Here is a 16,950-nt window from a genome sequence, read left to right on the forward strand (position 1 = left end):
GTATTTGTCGGTGCTTGTCCAGGTATCCAGTCCAGTGGGGAACTCCAAACGATCCATATCTTGACGACTCCTCATCCGAAACTACAACAGCTTCGCTTGGCAGTGTTGATCTGTGACGCGCAAGTGTTTTCTTGCGCCTGGTTGCAAGTGCGCAGTCATGTCTCAGCTGTCCCGCCGAAGTTATGATAGTACAGCTCACGAAAGACGGCTCTCCAAGTATCGCGTCAGCGACGATGATCTCTTCGAGTGCGTCGTATAGCTGACCGTTCGATATGATCACTGACCTTGTGGGCGTAGTTACGTGCTCCGTGTAGCGTAAGTCAGTCATACTTTCTATCACTGCTCATCCCGTTATCTGTATCCGGTAGCATCCTAAGCCATGTCACTTCGTCTAAAGTGACGGATACCAACGCAAAGGTAGCGGAAACCAAGGAGAGAGAGCATTACCACAAGATATCTGGCGCTATATCCCATTCGATTGTATCCATTGGCGATATATTCAAAGAAATCAGCGGTGGTTCCAAAAGTGTCAAGTTCCCAGAGAAACTTCTCAAAGTGCTCGAACAGAAGCTGCAGAGTATAGTGATGGGCAGGGACCAAGCGTGCGTTTTATTGATGGAATTGATGTTTTCTGCTTTCTGACGCACAAAATCTTGTAGGTACTCTGATCAGCTCACCCGGAGAACGATGGCCGTTTTTTATAATCACTTCATGGGAGATGGCTTCCGCAAACAAATGAAGGAGAATAGGAGCATCGAAGAGCTGATATTGATGTTTGCTGCGCAGTCCACGAGTGTCCTTAAAAAGGAACCGACTTTGGTTGATGATGCTTGGAAGGTCGAACTCAACAACCAAATCGCACAATTCGTGAGGATGCTCCGTGAATGCTTGAAGGGCGTCAGCCATGTTTCTCCGGAGTTGAACTCTCGCTTGGATATGTACCAGACGAAGCTCGCCCCTCCGTCATCGCATGACTCCGGCCACGATACCACTTCTGTTGCCCGAGATCGCGGTGATTCAGTAAGTACGGGACAGACCATCAACGCCAGCGTACAGGACATGCCGCTCGCAATGACTGTTGCCAATCTGTTCAAAATTCCGGAACAAGCGATGCAGAATGAGGTTGATAGGCTAAGGAAGATTTGCACCGAGAAGGTAGGAGGGGTGAAATGGATGATACCAGCGGACTCACCATTGCATTCTAGGCGGCTCTTATAGACCTGAAGGTATATAATAAATCAACTGTCAACGACTTGAGTGGTGATTCAGCATTCCTAGACATGTTTGAAGAATATCAATGCCGGTGCTCCGTTTCCGGGGCGGCGCGAGGACTTCCCCAGCGAGGCAGCGTGGACTCAGTGGCGCACGCTCGAGACCTCGCATCTTTCTCAGCTCATGGTAGCCATGGTATCCACCAACCCTGAGCTCGCTAAATCTATGTCGTCTGATGATGGACCAACACACACGTCTACCCGTCCAAGTTCCATATACTCTACCACACGTGCCGACTTACCGGCCACTACCACACGCCATGCTTCCACTGCGTCTACCAGCAGTCGCTGGTCTGCGATGGGGGGTGTTAGTGGAGACAGTTTCTCAGAGGACGTCGACGAAGATGTTGAGATACGTGTAGGGCACCATTTCACTTTCATCCCCCAGAACCCACGGAGATTCTACAAGCGGCTTGTCGAGCACTGTATCGTGGCAGAATTGGAGCTTCTGTATAGCCCTGAGGTGGATGATGCTGATGAGGTTCCGTTAACAATCCTTAGTCAACCCCATGTACAACTCATCAACGAATGCGCTGTTCGGTGGCGGATAGGACAACCATATCGTGCAACGTGTTTCCTAGAACTCATCAAACAATTCTATGAACGCGGCGAGGTTCCGATGGAATGTATTCCTGTGGCACTGCAAGCAGTGACCAAGACATTGCACGACCTAGAAATTGACAGATGGTCTATTCAAGACGTGAGTACTGCTACACCGACTCGTAGTTGGCTTACATCTTGCCTTCTGATTAGGCGGAATTATTAGCCAGCATTTACGGTAGCCTTTACAACATTTTCCTATCATCCCTCTATCACGCGATGGAGTCTCTCCCGAACGTCAAAGTATCGGAGATACAACCATATCTTTCCGTTCTTGATCACATACGGGAAAGTGGTTTGATGGGCAGATTTGAAGGCTGACATTAACAGCCGCCTAATAGACTTGGAAGACCGGATACGGGATGTTTCTGTGCAATATTACCAGGACAAGATGCAGCAACTGCAATCGGCTCCAGGAGTTAATCGGGCTTTACCATTGCTGTTGATGACGGACGAGATAGAGAAGTCAGCAAAGCAGTTGGACAAACGTTTCCCTGAACCACTCGTTGGGTACGCTTTCCTTTAGCTTATCCCGGATGAGGCATTGATCTGTGGGAGAAGCCGGATCGATTTGGTGTCGTTGGTGGTTAAGATGCAGGTCCCACTGTTCGTTGCTGACCTGCAGAAGTCTGCAAAGAAACTGCTCGAGTCATCGACCAACGGCCCCGCACCAGACGTTCCCATACAGGATATATTTTCTCTGTATCGAAGAACTAAGACGCTGCTGGAAATGTTCCGCGCCTTTTGTCCTAAGTAAGTATTCCGTATCGTGGCAGAAGTGATTGGACTGTACCGTGGACTACTTCAGGGGCCAAGTAGAGTTGGATATCAGCCAGTTCTTCATGCAGTATGTCTTGCGATGGTTGTCTGAAACGGATAGCAAGACTGGACAGTGGGTTCAGGCTGTGAGTGGCTTGGTTCTTCTCGTGATGCGTCATAGCTAAGAGCGGACTCCAGGCCATTGCAGCCGATAAGGTTAGCGAGCTGCCTGATTCATGGAGGCTTGATTTGATCGCTGAATACGAAGCACAGTTTCAAGCAGAGAATGCAGAGGGCCACAGCTCATCCATAGTTGATCTTTTCGATTCTCTGCGTAGCCCGCTTGCATTCCTCCAGGAACTGGAATGGTCGGACGAGTACCAGAATGCCAGGTTCTTCACTAGTTTGTCAAAAGTGAGCACTTGGGTTTGCGATAGTTGCTTGACTAATAGGAGGCCTTAGACGATTTCCAAAGCGGTTGAGCAATACTGTCGCAGCGTGGAAGAGTTATTCATGACGGAGATGTTTCCCCGACCAACGGAATACCTTCAGCCACAGAAATCGTCTGCATGGCTCGAGAAAGCCAAGCAACTCGCAATCACAGGCGAGAAGAAGGTCGAACCCTTCAACTTCCAGCCCGAATCCTGTGTTAAGCTCAACAACGTCGAAGCAGCTCGTAAGCTGCTAGACAATTTGTATAATCAAATGCAAGTTGACAAGATTACCGAGGTGCTTGCTGCTTGTCCGCCAGTCCCTGAGAAAGTCGAGCGGCTACGGTTTTTGTTCACAGTCAAGATCGTGATGGCGGAGAATCTTGTTCCGCTCGATAGCAGTCCATCGTCGCTGTTAGACACTTTCGTCACTCTTAGCGACGAGGCCGGAAACCGGCTTGTCAAAACGCGAACAATATATGACTCCCTCAACCCACGATGTCAGTTGTCTACGCTTTCTAACGTTGCTTTCGTTCTGAAGTGAGATACTTTTAGGGGAAGAGACATTCGACCTATCTGTGGATAAACCTCTTTGGCTGATGTGCAGCATACGAGATCGGGCTCTCATGGGCCAGCACGACGTGGTTGGCCGGTCCTTTATATGCCTAAATCCTGCGCAGTATGGTGACTACTTGACACATGACGTCTGGTTGAATCTGGAGTCAACCAATCAGAGCAATGAGAGCCGTATTCTGTTGCGTGTCAGTATGGAAGGTGAGACGGACGATGCTCAATTCTACTTTGGTCGTGCTTTTCGCTCTCTGAAGCGGAGTGAGGGTGACATGATGCGTATCTTTGTTGACAAGGTTGGTCCTCGATTGCAAGGGTAGTCTGGGCAATATTGACGCTTCGCGAACAAGATGTCTCCGTTTATACGGCAGTCGATTTCACGATTCGTGGTGAAGAGCCTAATGAAGGGAGGTTCTTCAGGGTTGGACTATAACAAGGCCCTAGCGAACGTGACAGGTTTCTACCGTTCAGCACTTGGTTCTAGTGTGTCGGAAGTACAGGTTCCCCTTCCGGCCTCGGAAAAGCCGCGGGTACGCCCGGAGGAACTGTCCGATGTGGAGATCGAGCGGGCAATTGTACCACTCTTTGACTACTTCGATGCCAATCTACAGATCCTGAACACGCACCTGAGCGAGACAGCAAAGGAGATGGTTATGCTTCAAAGTGTGGAAGGAGATCCTGACTGTAATCGAGGGGTTACTCATTCCTCCGTTGTCAAAACTCCCGAGCGACATGAAGCCCTTGAGTGACAGGGAAGTGGATATCGTTTTTAAATGGCTAAAGGTACGTTAAGCAGTCTTTCCTGCGATTTGAACTTACAGTACGACTTTCCAGTTCTTGAGGGATTACTTCTACGCCGACGGAGAGGGCATATCATTGGAGGCCCTACAGAACCAGAAATACCGCGACGTCCTCTCCATTAGACTGTACTACGACTGGCATACGTGAGTTATCGTTCAAGCATTCAACATTCGGGTATATCGTGATAAACTCCTTTTAGTGATACACTTATGGAAGAGTGCGTGCGTACGATGCAACAAAGCCTGCGTGAGGCCATTCCTGTCAAGAAGCGGGTCAAGACTGTCTACAACCAACGGAATTTGGGCACGATCAAGGAACGCAAGAGGGAGAAGAAGCAAGAAAAGGAGACAACCAGTGGGGAGATCATCTTGTGTATCTTGCGCATGAGGTAATGTTAACATGCTAACATCTATCTCTTTAGTCCATGCTGCTAAGTTTATCGGGTTGTGTTTTGCAGGCCAAATACACAAGAATTCATTTCCCAACAACTGGAGATGATGGCCAATGTCCGGATACAACAAGAAAGGTCACAAGTTGCACAGCTACAGCGAAAGGCACGGGGTTCCGGGCAGGTGGCACCCAGCCAATAATTAATACTACTACTCCGCTGCGCAGACTCTCGTTAAGTTGTTGGACCTGTATCTGTACCACATTCTTGTTCGTTATACCCCACATGTACATTTGCCCCTGACTGAATTACTTGATCATTGGAGGTTGCAGTTGTCTGACTGATTCCTGTGCCTTATGGAAAGCACTGCATAGCAAACTCATTGTGTGGCTGCAATAATCCTGACATTCCAGGTGCCAAGTTCAGCTCTCCAAGTGTGTGGTATAGATCGATGTGAATATCTCAGACTGCATGATCCCGGTACTGTTGCATCAGGTCATTCAGCACTTTTGAGGCAACCATCTGTCATGGTCTGTGTTTCTAACACTATATTCTTTCCCAATCTCTTCGCCGAGAACAATTTGAAACAGCCTTTCAATAAAAGGCGGAGCTGACATACAAAATCTTTTCGTTTCTGAGTAATTCTTGATGAACTAGGCCACACTACTTGTCATCTGTGCATTTTTCCCTGAAGTTTCCTCCATAGTATCTATATTCCAAATGATATGGTCTTCTGGAAGAAATCCATAAACCGTTCTAACTGTACTGAGGTTGGACCTCGTTGTCCAGGTTGGCTCCGTCGGTAAGCGACCATAGAGGACTGTTGTGAGGTGAGCGTTGAGTATAGCCAGGATGTGGACTTACCCAAGCAGCAGCGATTGAAATCCCCAGGGCAATCTGGGTATAGGGACGAACCTAAGCGCTTGCATCAGAGCCCGTGAGCGACCATAGGGCAGTGCACGTACCTGGGCGATAGTAGTGACGACGGAGTTGAATGTTTTGAGAGGTTGGAGGTACGTGTTGCTGGGGTTTGAAATGCTTTCAGCCGCAGTATCAGCCTGCGCAACGAGCTCGGTAGCTGTTTGGCCAGTAAGTGGTATGGGCATCGTGCGACCCAGGGCCTGTTGGGCAGCATCGACTTCACTGCCTACCAATGCCGAGTCCGGACTGAGTGTGACACCACCGCCATTAGTGGGCCCAACAGCACCTTTTCTGGCGTCGCCAAATGGTCCGACTGTGGTATCGACATTCCTACCATGCGCAGCCGTTCCGGGTCCTGTTTCTGAGTTGTAAATTGGCCTTTGAGTCTGTCCAACACTATTATTATTCAGGGTCATCGTAACAACGGGATAAGGAAAATCACACACATCCTGAGTTGGAACCACCTGGCTTAGTTCTCGTTGCTCCTGAACACGTGTGTCAGCAATCCTCGCTGGGATGGAACTTTGGTTCGACCGATGGAAGACGTGCCTCATCCTTGCAAGGGCCCTCTGGGAGACACTGCCCGAGGTTCCAGCAATCGAGCCTACTTGACGAGCGAAAGTCTGAGACGGTCCTTCTGACTGTTTCTTTGTGGATCGGTAGCTATAACCACCTGCAGAGGACTACATAGCTGCTTACCGAGGCAAGATTAGATGCAGACCAGGTAGCTTCGCGGATCCAAACGGACGGTGAATCTTTAACTGCTTGCAGCCATTGAGAACTCAGTATTTCGCTCGAAGCATTTGGATGGGGTCGACGTTGAAGGCATGGACGTGAAGACAAAAGAGTTAAAGTTGCAGTAACTAACGGGGATTGCGATATTTATGTAGTACCAACCTAAATGTTGTGCCAGAAGTGAATCACGAAGATTAAATTCAGTTTGCAGTTCGTGACCTTACAGGACTTCAAGTTTCGCAAACATGTGTCTGCCATCTGAATGTGAGGCTACACTTCGAGTTCATGTAGTGGCTAGTAACTGTCAGGGTCCAAGCCGCTTTGAAACTGCTGACCTTACCCCAATCTTAGTCAGAAGCACGAGTCGGTGAGAGACGCTCGGATAGCCGTTGCAACCTGCAAGGGTAAAAGCAGAACTCCTGACGTGTTCACAACATTTTTGTTTAGTGACAGGGTTGCGAACACTGAGCGTTGAATAGTTATAGGCTGCCATCTATACGACGTGTTGGTGACTGGGTCTACCCCCCCTTCCACGTCGTGACGCGGCCACAACCACTGAGAACCTCCTTGCTTGTCCAGAAGTTACCACACGCGGGGCCTCTCCGTGACGGCCGAAAGACGCAGTATCTGCGCAAGTGCGCCATACCGATACACGACGACCCAGTACGAACCAGCCTGATTTCGACCTACTGATTGATTTTGCGTAGGCTGGGTTCGTAGCATCATTGCCGTCTCGTCGTTCTTCCTCTGTTACTGGGATACTACATTCGTTAGTCATGATGATTGTTGGTATGTCACCTCGACATCAACAACAGTCCAGCGCATGAGGATGACTTAATAACGAAAACTTCCCTCGGTCCGACACTTCGCGGGTAGCTCGAATAAGTGCACGACGCGTCCGTTCTTGCGTTGAGACAAATGTTCGACAGTGACAGATCGCAAACTTCGTCTCAAGAGCCGTGGGCAGGACACTGGACCAGATCATTTATGGTTGGTCGTAAGACATCAATCACGTATGGCACGGTCCTACGTGACGAACGAGGACATCGATGGACGTTGAAGAGGGAAAACGAGGTCATGTTTTGATCAGAAGGCGAGACCAAACACAGTGGAAAAAGGCGACGGGCAATCAGGGACATCATTACATTCGTGATTTCTACCATCCAAGTGAATCGTCTCCACTTGCACAGGGATGGCGAGAGGTGACCGAAGCGAGGCTGGAACAGTACATCACTACTGGTCACTGGTAACGTCCGAGATCTTCACCCGGCGGAGTGCACTTACCTCTGGATATGGGCTACGATGTAGCTGCACCCACTCAATCCGTTCCACAGGACGAAACTAATTCTCGAGAAGGCACAAAGCACTGCGGTGCCAGTGATTCATGTGTCCATTACCATATTATGGAAACGTTAGATGTCGGCGATACTCGTCTGCCCCTTGCCTGACAATTTTTTGCTGACTGTGAGTGAACGCACTATCCCTATCCTAGTCACCGTTTACACTTTTTCAGGTCAAGCCCAACTCGAATTACCCTGAATCTGGAGCAGCCTTGTAGCCTTGCTATTTAGTAACCCGATGACAAACACTGTCACCGATGCCCGGGAACTCCGGAGCGGAGATTGATAACTGTAGGACAGCTTTTGGTGCACGAACGAGGCCTGACACGGCTGCAGTGCCACCTGGCGCTGGTGCGGGGACTGATGCCTTAACCAACCTCAAGGAAACCAGTCTAATGGGTGCCAGCCTGCATGCAGTTTCTTGTCCGGGTGCACGTTTCGAAGAATTCATAGACCCAATGTGATTACAGTCTTGATTATGAATCGCCAACAAAGCCGCAGCCCGACAAGGTTTACCCAAACCTGCCACCCCAAATGTTCGCGACTCCACGGTAGAAATTCGAAACCGGTCACACGGGTTCCCGTAGAGCAGCCGCAGCTGCGGTACCAAGCGTCATGACGGTTGCACATCCTTGGCCTTTGTCCACTGGCCTGTCTACGTCGTTCTCTTGTACTGTTGTCAACAAGTGCCATAGAAGTTAAACCAAATGCATACTTTTCCTATGTGAACGTTGTCGGAATTCGCCGACTCACACACTGCAACGGCGTTCGTGCCAGTTGAACCATTACCACAGGATCCAAGGTGCGTGCGGCCTTGTCGGAATCTATTGATCACATGGGTATTCAGGGGAACTCTGAAGTGTAACTAGGAGACTAAAACAAGATCCAAGGAAGCACGGATCATTGGTGTATCAGCTATGTACAGCAATAAGGACAAGTCACACCATACTATGGCAACTCAATGCACCCGTACGTAACTACCAGTGTGAAAATGAGCCAAGTTTCTACCTTGACGGCGCCCATCAGGGTGGTTACGAGCCTTGGTCTGTGCTTACTTTGCCGGGTAGGTGGGTACCGGCATCAAAGTATAGGTCTGGCCGGTCGACCATGACGGCAGCTCGCTTTGCCTTTCTAATACCATGCTGCATAGACAAAGCGAGAAGCAATTCAGCACGAGGCATCGTGTCAATCAACAACGAGGAACCAAGTCTAAACCACACACAGCATTTTGGAACGGAGACAGTGTGTAAAATTGATACGTGTATTATGCTGCAATACACCTGCCGCAGATTAATACATAACATGCGTTTGGCCTATTCGTACACCGCGTAGTCCGGTACGGTTTGGCCTCTTCTGACACACGGGAGCTGTATAAAAAGGAAAGCCGAAGGGAGTCTGCAGTCCGTATGAGTAGCTTTATGTGAGTTGGGAACGAGCCCCCCTACGAAAGAAGATGCCGATAACGGATAAAGGTATTCAGAGAAACAATCTTTGTACACTACACGGGGGATGCGTTGGATTACGGAGCGGTGGGTATACGATGCACACAGGTATAAGGGATGAGAACTGAAACTGGGAGGATTGGGAACGCGTGCCGGGAACGTGTTTTTTTTTTCTGGGCACGATTCGCTATCCATAGGGGTGGCATTGGGTTGAGGGGTGGGAAGGGGACCAAGCCAATGGGTAGGACGTCCAAAACCAGTTTGAGACGGTATAGTATCAGCGCCCGCTGCCGAGATGACAAACAGAGGAATCATAATGTACGGGTTCTTCCATCAGAAGGAGGCGAAAAATTTGATGATGAACGTCGTTGACGGGAATATCCGAACCAATTGCTTAATCTTCCTCAGGAACCTCGAAAATACTGGATAAAGAGGGGCTACGGCGAGGGGCACGGGTGCTTGCACTGCTGCGTCTGCGATGGTGGGCAGATGCGTGTCTTGGAAATACGTTTCCCATTGAGGGGCTGACGGGTGACGCAGCCCCGGTAGATTTAGGATCACCTGGAAAAAGTGGAGAGGGCAAGGGCGAGGGAGAAGAGCTATAAATAATGTATGGTTCCTCTTCTTCCACCGGAAATGAAACCGGAGAGGCGTAGGATGCGCTGTGGGCGTAGCCAGTGTCCTGCACGGGCTTAGGGGAGAGAGGCCAGGCACGGCCAAGAGTAGGCTGTTGATCGAGTCAGAAGTAAGATCGCTGAGCAGATAACGATAATTTCTCACGTCGTTCAACTGTTGAATATGGGAGTATTTCACCAACTCCGCAACACGACGTGTCCACTCTCTTTTCTTCAAGAACTCGATGCGTTCTCGACGTTGCAGTGAGGACTCCAAGTTGTGGGTCTGCTTATTGCGAGAGTCGTACAGCACGGATGAGGGCGGCAAGGATGGGAAGCGGAAGTCGTTGATAGTGCCTGGGTATGGGGATGCAAGCATGCTGGTTGGGATGGAGAGAGAGGACTGTGCGCCCCCATCGTCAGTTTATATAAATCGGGGCTCGGATTCGGAGACAGTTCTAGATCGCGGAACGAGGGGTGTGGCGGTGCAACTGTCTGAGATTAGTCAGCAGGTCACCACCATTTCATTTCCTGCGCAGTCCGCATTTTCACATGCAAGATAAGCGCTTCTTTGCCCCTCGGGGGGAAGCGTGTTCGGGTATGACAAGCAGTGTGCCGAGGAAAACATTGCTGTGTGAGCCAAGAAGTGCCACACTGCTGTACGGGCCCAAACGCACTCGGATAGATTCCGACGGAACGTCGACGATACGCTACAATATGATGTCACGGTAGCAGGTCTCGACGTGTCATAGAACCTTTTGTGAAAACACGACGAGATCACGTATCAAGAGGTACCTCTTCTGATCTCTTCTTCAGCCCTTCAGCCATTGCCACGAACCCCTTCTTGATCCCATCTCCAACGACGGCACTGACTACGTATGCCAACGGTCCGTTAAACACCTCTTTCGTCTCATAGCGCGTTTTCTTCCGCCCGCCTCCTTCATCTACTTCCACCAGTACCTGCCACCTCTCTGTACGCAGCATCCATTTCGGGTATTCAACGCTCACCCACGAACACCGGCAATTCTGGATATCCAAGACAGTAATCATCTGAAAGGTCGAGCTTGCAGGCAACAGCCTTGGAGAATCAAACGACGGCGGGATGTGAACTGGATAGATGTATAAATAGTCACCAACGCGCGGGCTTTGTTGTGCTTCAGGAAGTGGTCGTTTCGATGCATCCGTTAGACATTGGTTGCGTCTATTCTCGTATTGTGTCCGGTTTGTTGTTCGATACCAAAGGTTGTTAAGAGAAAGAAATGGAACAAGCGAATGCAGAAGATACATACACAAACGGATTCCTGTATACGAGTCGGTATAGAAATCGTCGCTGGGACACAAGAATCCCTGAATAGGCCAGCTCACCATTCATGGTACGACTTCCAATCCATCAGGACCTGCCATACGACCTCCCTTGGTGCATCGATGACAATGGAGGCGGTCGCAGTGAACACACCCGGCTCTAGCTGGGGAAGTCCTGTGTCTGTTACCGCACTGTCAGACGCCATGTGGATCCACGCAAGGAGTATGTTGACCCCGACGCCACCCCCTCCGGATCATTACGTAACAGGAACCAAGCCATAAACATCCAACGAGGAAACGACATTCGTCAGTGGTGAACCGTTCATGATCTCAGTGGGAGCTTTACATAACCACCACGATGTTCACATGCTAAGGTGTCATCGATTTCATTGGGTAGATGATGGCTTTTGAAGATAGTGGCGATCCAGCTGGCCACCCTCGTCATCGCTCACGTCACCCACCTCGCTTTTCAGTTCATCGCCTGGTACCGCATTCTTATGTTTTTCACACCCCAGCTCACCATGTTAACATTTTCCGAACCCACCTATGACGTACACTTTGACCAACCCCCTGAAGGCGTATCTGGCTCTGAAGCAGCCAACAAGTCTTACACCTCTGCTGGCCTCCAATTCCGAATCGTATGTCGCACGCTCGGATGCCTCCAGGTACGTGCGCGGTTAGTCGCCGTCCATTTGAAGAGGCTCAACATCACCCAGCCTTTCTGTCGGCGGAGGGAGTGATGGGTTATCCAGAAACGACTCCGGCAGTGATAAGGTGGAGTTTGTTCCAACAACTATTCGTCATTTCGGAGCTCGATATTGATCGGCCATCGTGGACTTGCATCATAAATTATCGAGTGGGTACAGGGCACCACCAGCGTCAGTAGGAAGAACCTATTGATCGTGTACTTGGGCGTATGCCCCGCGTTCCCCAGAAGGTGAGAACTCCGTTATCCTTCATGCACTGCACAGTGGCTGAACTCACCTGACTCATGCGCCAGCTCTAGAGTCCTCCGCTTCTCCGCCCTTAGATCTTCGCGACTTTCTGATGTGGAATGCACGTATGATGTAGCAGATATCGGACCTTGGTGATGTTGTACCTACTGGTTCTTGCGTTCACGATAAACCTCCTAGCACCACTGAGGCCACTGTGAGTTCTGGTCTCAAATCAGATGTTTAATTTGGGACACACCAGTGCACTGTTCAGTCAGGCTGCTACTAATTACGACCTTATCGTTTGCATTCATGCCGCCATCGATACTTTGCATTCAGCGTTTATCGCTAACAAAGACCATTTCGCTATTGCGATTATCTTGTCATGTATATCGCAAGGAAGCCACCCTCGTTCCTCAGGACTGCTGCTTGCGCCGACGCGGCCGTTAGTGGAAGTGTTCTAACAGACTATTCACGGCTATCTTTTGGGGACCATTGATACTTCCGCAGCCTTTCCACGGCCAACCGGCATCCTGGCTTCCAGGCTAGGCCAGGCCTGATGACATCACTAATACACTACCTCCGAGCCAACACCAGGTGACCTTACGGGTGGCGAAACGAGCTCTGCAGTTAGGCCTTGTGGTCCTAGTTTGGGGATTCCCCGGTACATTCTGACGTCCAGTCCAAGTACCAGTTGTGTATAAAAGCGATGCGGACAATATTAGAGTGTGTCCTTCCTACACCCATCGTCCCATAGTTTCGGATTCCTGCTCAACACATGAAAGTCCTTGCTTTAACTTCTATCTTGTCCACATTCGCCGTCGAGGTTCTTGCCGTGGCCCTCCCTTCTACCCGTAGGTGACATTGCTCTTCTTTCGGACAGTGATCTCCTGAACGTGTTTACTAGCTTTCGTCTGCAGGAATGAGGAAATTCTAGCCATGTATCCGATTGGTAAGAACGAAGAAGTGCAGGCTCAGGTTCTCTCTTGCAGCGATCTACCCAACGTCATGGATCGTAGCGCTGGTCAAAAGAGGCAGACGAACGTATGTGGAGATGCCTGTGGGTAGTGCTTCCATCAGCGTATTGATCAAGCTGCCAACTTATGCACGTTTTTTATATATCGTAGGTACCACCAACTGTTTCTCTCCTGCTGGCGGAGGACCCAACCCCAATGACTGCCAAGTGATCGCAAATGCGCTGCTGTATGATAGTCAGAATATTGGTTTGTTGTCAGAGATCCCACCGAGTAATTGTACCAAGGCAACTTACCTTCATTAAGGCGCTCTTTTCAACATCGCCGTGGTAGGCAGACCTCCCAGCATGGTGCCATTGCTAGCTGACACCTTTGGATTGAAGGGAAGTCCAATCTACATGCAGTATGCCAGTTGCGAGACGTTCTTCGTCAATCAAGCTAGTTACAATGAAACGTACTGCAGGACCGACTGGGTATGAACACTCTTTTGGGACCGTTGGCGTACTCATTTTTGCTCATCTCAATCGGTTTTACTGAATGATGTTGTCAACAGTCGAGTATCGTCAGCTATGTCGCAACCAATTGTCAGTCACAGCAGAATGCTCACGGTGGTAACTGCGTCGCAAGCGATCAGACCTGGTTCATCCAGTGAGTGGATTTCTCTAGAAGGTGGCTTTGGGTTCATCAGTCGGAATACCAGAGTCCAAACCTCTTAAGGCAGATAGCGGACAAAGGTGGTCGTGGTACAGTGTAATACGGATTACTAAATCAATTGGCGGTACTGTGTATTAGCAGTTGCGTCGTCTATGGCTATGGAATGCTTCAGAACCTGTCTGATCCTTGAGCTTGATCGACCAAATGACGAAGTGATGCAATGGGAATAGGGGTTCGCTTTTCGAGACCGTAACTTCTATTCAAGTGTGAGCTTGGAGGTTCGACAGGCTATTCACGGAAGGTCAAATACATTTTCCCGGCAGGTTTCAGTTGTTGCTTCGTGGAATCCCAGCTAGCGCGGCCAACGATCTCGTATGGACAGTCGATTTTTCACCTACGCAACTTTTCTCCGCACGCATTTCCCTAACTGCCCAAATGATCAGTCCATCCGACTGTTGCCCTGCGGAGCTTTCATCACTCGCAGGCCATGCAAAAAGAAAATCGGTGACATATCTCATAAAGTCCTCCGCAAGAGGGGCTCTTAAAGTTTGGCTAGCTACAAATGGAATTCGACTAACGGTACTTCTGGTCCACACTCTCAGAACATATAAACACGAAGGTACTGAAACCCGCTCATCATCACCAGTGGGTACGAAGACAGCGCCTGACGCGTTCTACCGGTGGAGACAGCCCTTGTCCCATCTGGGTCAGGATAGCTTCTATTTGGCGCCTCAGGAATTTGCATTCTTCAAGGAGTTCCTCCGGTACTTTTCCGTCTGCTGATTCCTCCCGAATACGTGTAAGCAGCTCGAGGTATTTGTCTATTAGTCCTTTCAAGGAATCCAAGTCCTCATCGTCAGCACTCCGATCCCCGGAAGCGTTCGGCGGCCCTTTGCCTAGCTCAGAGACAACTGTTTTAAGGTGCGCTACCCGAGCAACACCTATGTTGTCGGTAATTTTCTGACACAATTCCTGAGCAGACTCTGGCGTGTTCTTATAAAAGAATCTCTTCGCCCCTTTGCTGACCAGTTGATCAAGATCGCCAGCTCGAGGATTTTGCGATTCATTTTGCTGATCGATGTCGTCTTCACGTATCGTCGCAACAAGAACAACCCTAGAATATACAGATTCCCCATAAACCTCCACAAACGGACGGAGATGCGCTGTTTTTGGGTCGCCGGATGGATGGTGCAAATACAGGATCCCAGCGACGATGATGTCTCGTTTGTACCTATAGTGAAGATGAGGAATGCCTCACTCTTAGTAGACCTCCTTACATCTCAAGAAGCCAAACAGACATGGACTTGCATATACTCTCGTCGGACAGCTTCTTATCGGAGTTGTTAAAGCCGGGTGTGTCGATAAGGACAACAGGAATGCCATTATTAAAAGACTTGTTACCATCAGGGAACTTGAAAGCCCTAAAGCGATCGGTGCGTGATTTTAAGTCATGTCCAACTCCTGCTTCATCTTCTGGTATTCCGGTCAACGTGCTGATGAACTACGCCAACCAATGTGAAAAAGCCGTGGTGGCATCCAGAGAAGACCACATACTAGGCTTTTGCAACACCCAGTGCTCCCAAGGAGGCTGTCGGATATGAGTCAATAAAACGACAATTCTTGGGGAATATGCATACAATATTACTGCACACTTACGAGTGAGTTCGTACAACGAGATTGATGAGGGAATTGGACGTTGAACCAGCTCACGAAGCCTGCGGCGAGAACTCTGTATCCGTTGCTGATAAATGGGGTCAGCACTTTTCGCGCTTGTAGTCACGCATGCATGGGCATCCACGACCAGCTCATGGAACACGGAGGCATCCTTGTTATTTGTCCACCACGAATCCATGTCGCTTTCGCCTTCCAAACCGGTGACGACAAGTGCGACTGGTATCCGTTTCCCACATATCGGTTGGATGTTGCGTTTGAATTTGTCTACATGACTTTTTGCCGTATCTCCTGCACGGACGCAGAATAAAAGGAGGTCGACACCTCGTGTGTTGACTAGTCTTTGGACATGCCCGGTTACCTTTTCGATAAGTGATCCCTCCCAGCCAAAAGTGTCCCAAACTTCAGAGATAACGCCGGGTTTCAGTTCCACCAAGAAAGCTTTGCATTCCCGGGTGCACGCATCGGTGTCTGAAGATATCTGCGCTCGCTTTTCACCAGCAATTGCATTGATAACGGATGATTTCCCAACGCCGGTTGCGCCAACTATGACAACGGTGCGTGTCTGCAAGGACCCTGTTATGCTGTTCGGTGTTGTACGAGGATAATCGTAGAGAATTTGCGGACCTTCATATATTAAACTGTTCATCTCTGGGCCACACGGGATCCCTCCGGCATTTTCTAAACTTTCGTCCTTCATGACAAATTAGAAATCAGTATGTGAAGTTGTGTCGGAGAGGACGTACAGAGCAAATAGGGTCATGGCATAGTTGTTGGGTGTAATCTCGTATTCGGAGGAGTGCCTCGACCCTCGTTTGGGAGATACTGATTTGTTCTTGAATGCAGGGATTGTCATGGTAATGCAAGGTAGTAATGCATGCGTGTACATCGAATGCGAGCCCGAGATGGAACATATTGTCCTTGTTCTTCTCCCACCAGCCATGCATGTTCCCTCCGACCCATTCCAGTCCAGTGGCGACGAGAGCGACGGGAACTTTCCTTTGACATTCTTTCGCGTACACTTCATCGTAGCAACGGACGAAATCTTCGGACTGACTCATTCTGGCCTTGACGCAGAACAGGATGAGATCGACGCCACAAGAAGACTGCAAATGTCGCAGTGCGCGCATGTCCTGCGGCACACGCTTCGCCGCTGCACCTATTCTCTGGTTGGTGGTCTCCCACAGCACGACTTGGGTGCTAGACCCCATTTCAATGACGTGGCACATTGCCTTCGACACATGATCAACCTGCGTCTCCAAGGGCCGTGTTCGTGAGACCACACCGATGAACGACTTGACCACCTCCTTCTCGCCGATCAAGATGATGTTTCGAGTGAATTTATCTGTCATGAGAGCTATGAGGTAAAGCTGAGTATCGGTGGATTTCTTGACGAAGCTTCTTTCATTGCCCTGCACCCTAAGTGACCCATAATTACCAGGAGGGCGCCTCTTTACAACTTGCTTGAAATGTGTAGGAACCTCCAAGTATTTTAGAGTTAGCTTACATAATCAAACATTGTGTCCGGCTCCTGAAGGCCTGAAT

At 49.6% G+C, this 16,950-nt stretch overlaps 6 protein-coding genes across 6 annotated transcripts; 2 read left to right on the forward strand and 4 right to left on the reverse strand.

Annotated features, from left to right (window-relative positions):
* The first annotated feature begins 6 nt into the window (after nt 1–6).
* On the forward strand, nt 7–5,161 carry F5J12DRAFT_841563 (uncharacterized protein). The gene is made up of 18 exons (XM_051746136.1): nt 7–246; nt 298–315; nt 369–602; nt 660–1,155; nt 1,279–1,971; nt 2,025–2,166; nt 2,213–2,381; nt 2,433–2,624; nt 2,680–2,776; nt 2,829–2,846; nt 2,904–3,044; nt 3,093–3,561; nt 3,617–3,927; nt 3,982–4,281; nt 4,304–4,414; nt 4,466–4,575; nt 4,632–4,820; nt 4,890–5,161. Exons 1-18 carry the CDS (start codon nt 158–160, stop codon nt 5,020–5,022), a joined length of 3,912 nt encoding a protein of 1,303 aa, XP_051598428.1. The 5' UTR covers nt 7–157; the 3' UTR covers nt 5,023–5,161.
* A 368-nt stretch (nt 5,162–5,529) lies between these two features.
* On the reverse strand, nt 5,530–6,157 carry F5J12DRAFT_894288 (uncharacterized protein; the record flags this gene model as incomplete). Its single annotated transcript, XM_051747729.1, has 3 exons — nt 5,530–5,640; nt 5,685–5,735; nt 5,786–6,157. The coding sequence occupies 3 exons, from the start codon at nt 6,155–6,157 to the stop codon at nt 5,530–5,532; spliced, it is 534 nt and encodes a 177-aa protein (XP_051598429.1).
* Nucleotides 6,158–9,652: 3,495 nt separating this feature from the next.
* Nucleotides 9,653–10,251, reverse strand: F5J12DRAFT_894289 (uncharacterized protein; the record flags this gene model as incomplete). Its single annotated transcript, XM_051747730.1, has 2 exons — nt 9,653–9,985; nt 10,039–10,251. The coding sequence occupies 2 exons, from the start codon at nt 10,249–10,251 to the stop codon at nt 9,653–9,655; spliced, it is 546 nt and encodes a 181-aa protein (XP_051598430.1).
* A 375-nt stretch (nt 10,252–10,626) lies between these two features.
* On the reverse strand, nt 10,627–11,439 carry F5J12DRAFT_223685 (uncharacterized protein). The gene is made up of 3 exons (XM_051738467.1): nt 11,238–11,439; nt 11,162–11,173; nt 10,627–11,073 (listed from the first exon to the last, which is right to left on the reverse strand). Exons 1-3 carry the CDS (start codon nt 11,378–11,380, stop codon nt 10,650–10,652), a joined length of 579 nt encoding a protein of 192 aa, XP_051598431.1. The 5' UTR covers nt 11,381–11,439; the 3' UTR covers nt 10,627–10,649.
* Nucleotides 11,440–12,697: 1,258 nt separating this feature from the next.
* Nucleotides 12,698–13,903, forward strand: F5J12DRAFT_841637 (uncharacterized protein). The gene is made up of 7 exons (XM_051746137.1): nt 12,698–12,960; nt 13,014–13,166; nt 13,234–13,329; nt 13,387–13,409; nt 13,464–13,553; nt 13,634–13,728; nt 13,781–13,903. Exons 1-7 carry the CDS (start codon nt 12,885–12,887, stop codon nt 13,794–13,796), a joined length of 549 nt encoding a protein of 182 aa, XP_051598432.1. The 5' UTR covers nt 12,698–12,884; the 3' UTR covers nt 13,797–13,903.
* Nucleotides 13,904–14,242: 339 nt separating this feature from the next.
* F5J12DRAFT_841644 (uncharacterized protein) lies at nt 14,243–16,893 on the reverse strand. Its single transcript, XM_051746138.1, has 5 exons — nt 16,152–16,893; nt 15,372–16,099; nt 15,289–15,322; nt 15,012–15,235; nt 14,243–14,965 (listed from the first exon to the last, which is right to left on the reverse strand). Exons 1-5 carry the CDS (start codon nt 16,755–16,757, stop codon nt 14,374–14,376), a joined length of 2,184 nt encoding a protein of 727 aa, XP_051598433.1. The 5' UTR covers nt 16,758–16,893; the 3' UTR covers nt 14,243–14,373.
* Nucleotides 16,894–16,950: the final 57 nt, after the last annotated feature.

Source organism: Pisolithus orientalis (genome assembly GCF_024613125.1).
Source record: "Pisolithus orientalis strain OTSU chromosome Unknown F5J12scaffold_22, whole genome shotgun sequence".
Lineage (NCBI taxonomy): Eukaryota > Fungi > Basidiomycota > Agaricomycetes > Boletales > Pisolithaceae > Pisolithus > Pisolithus orientalis.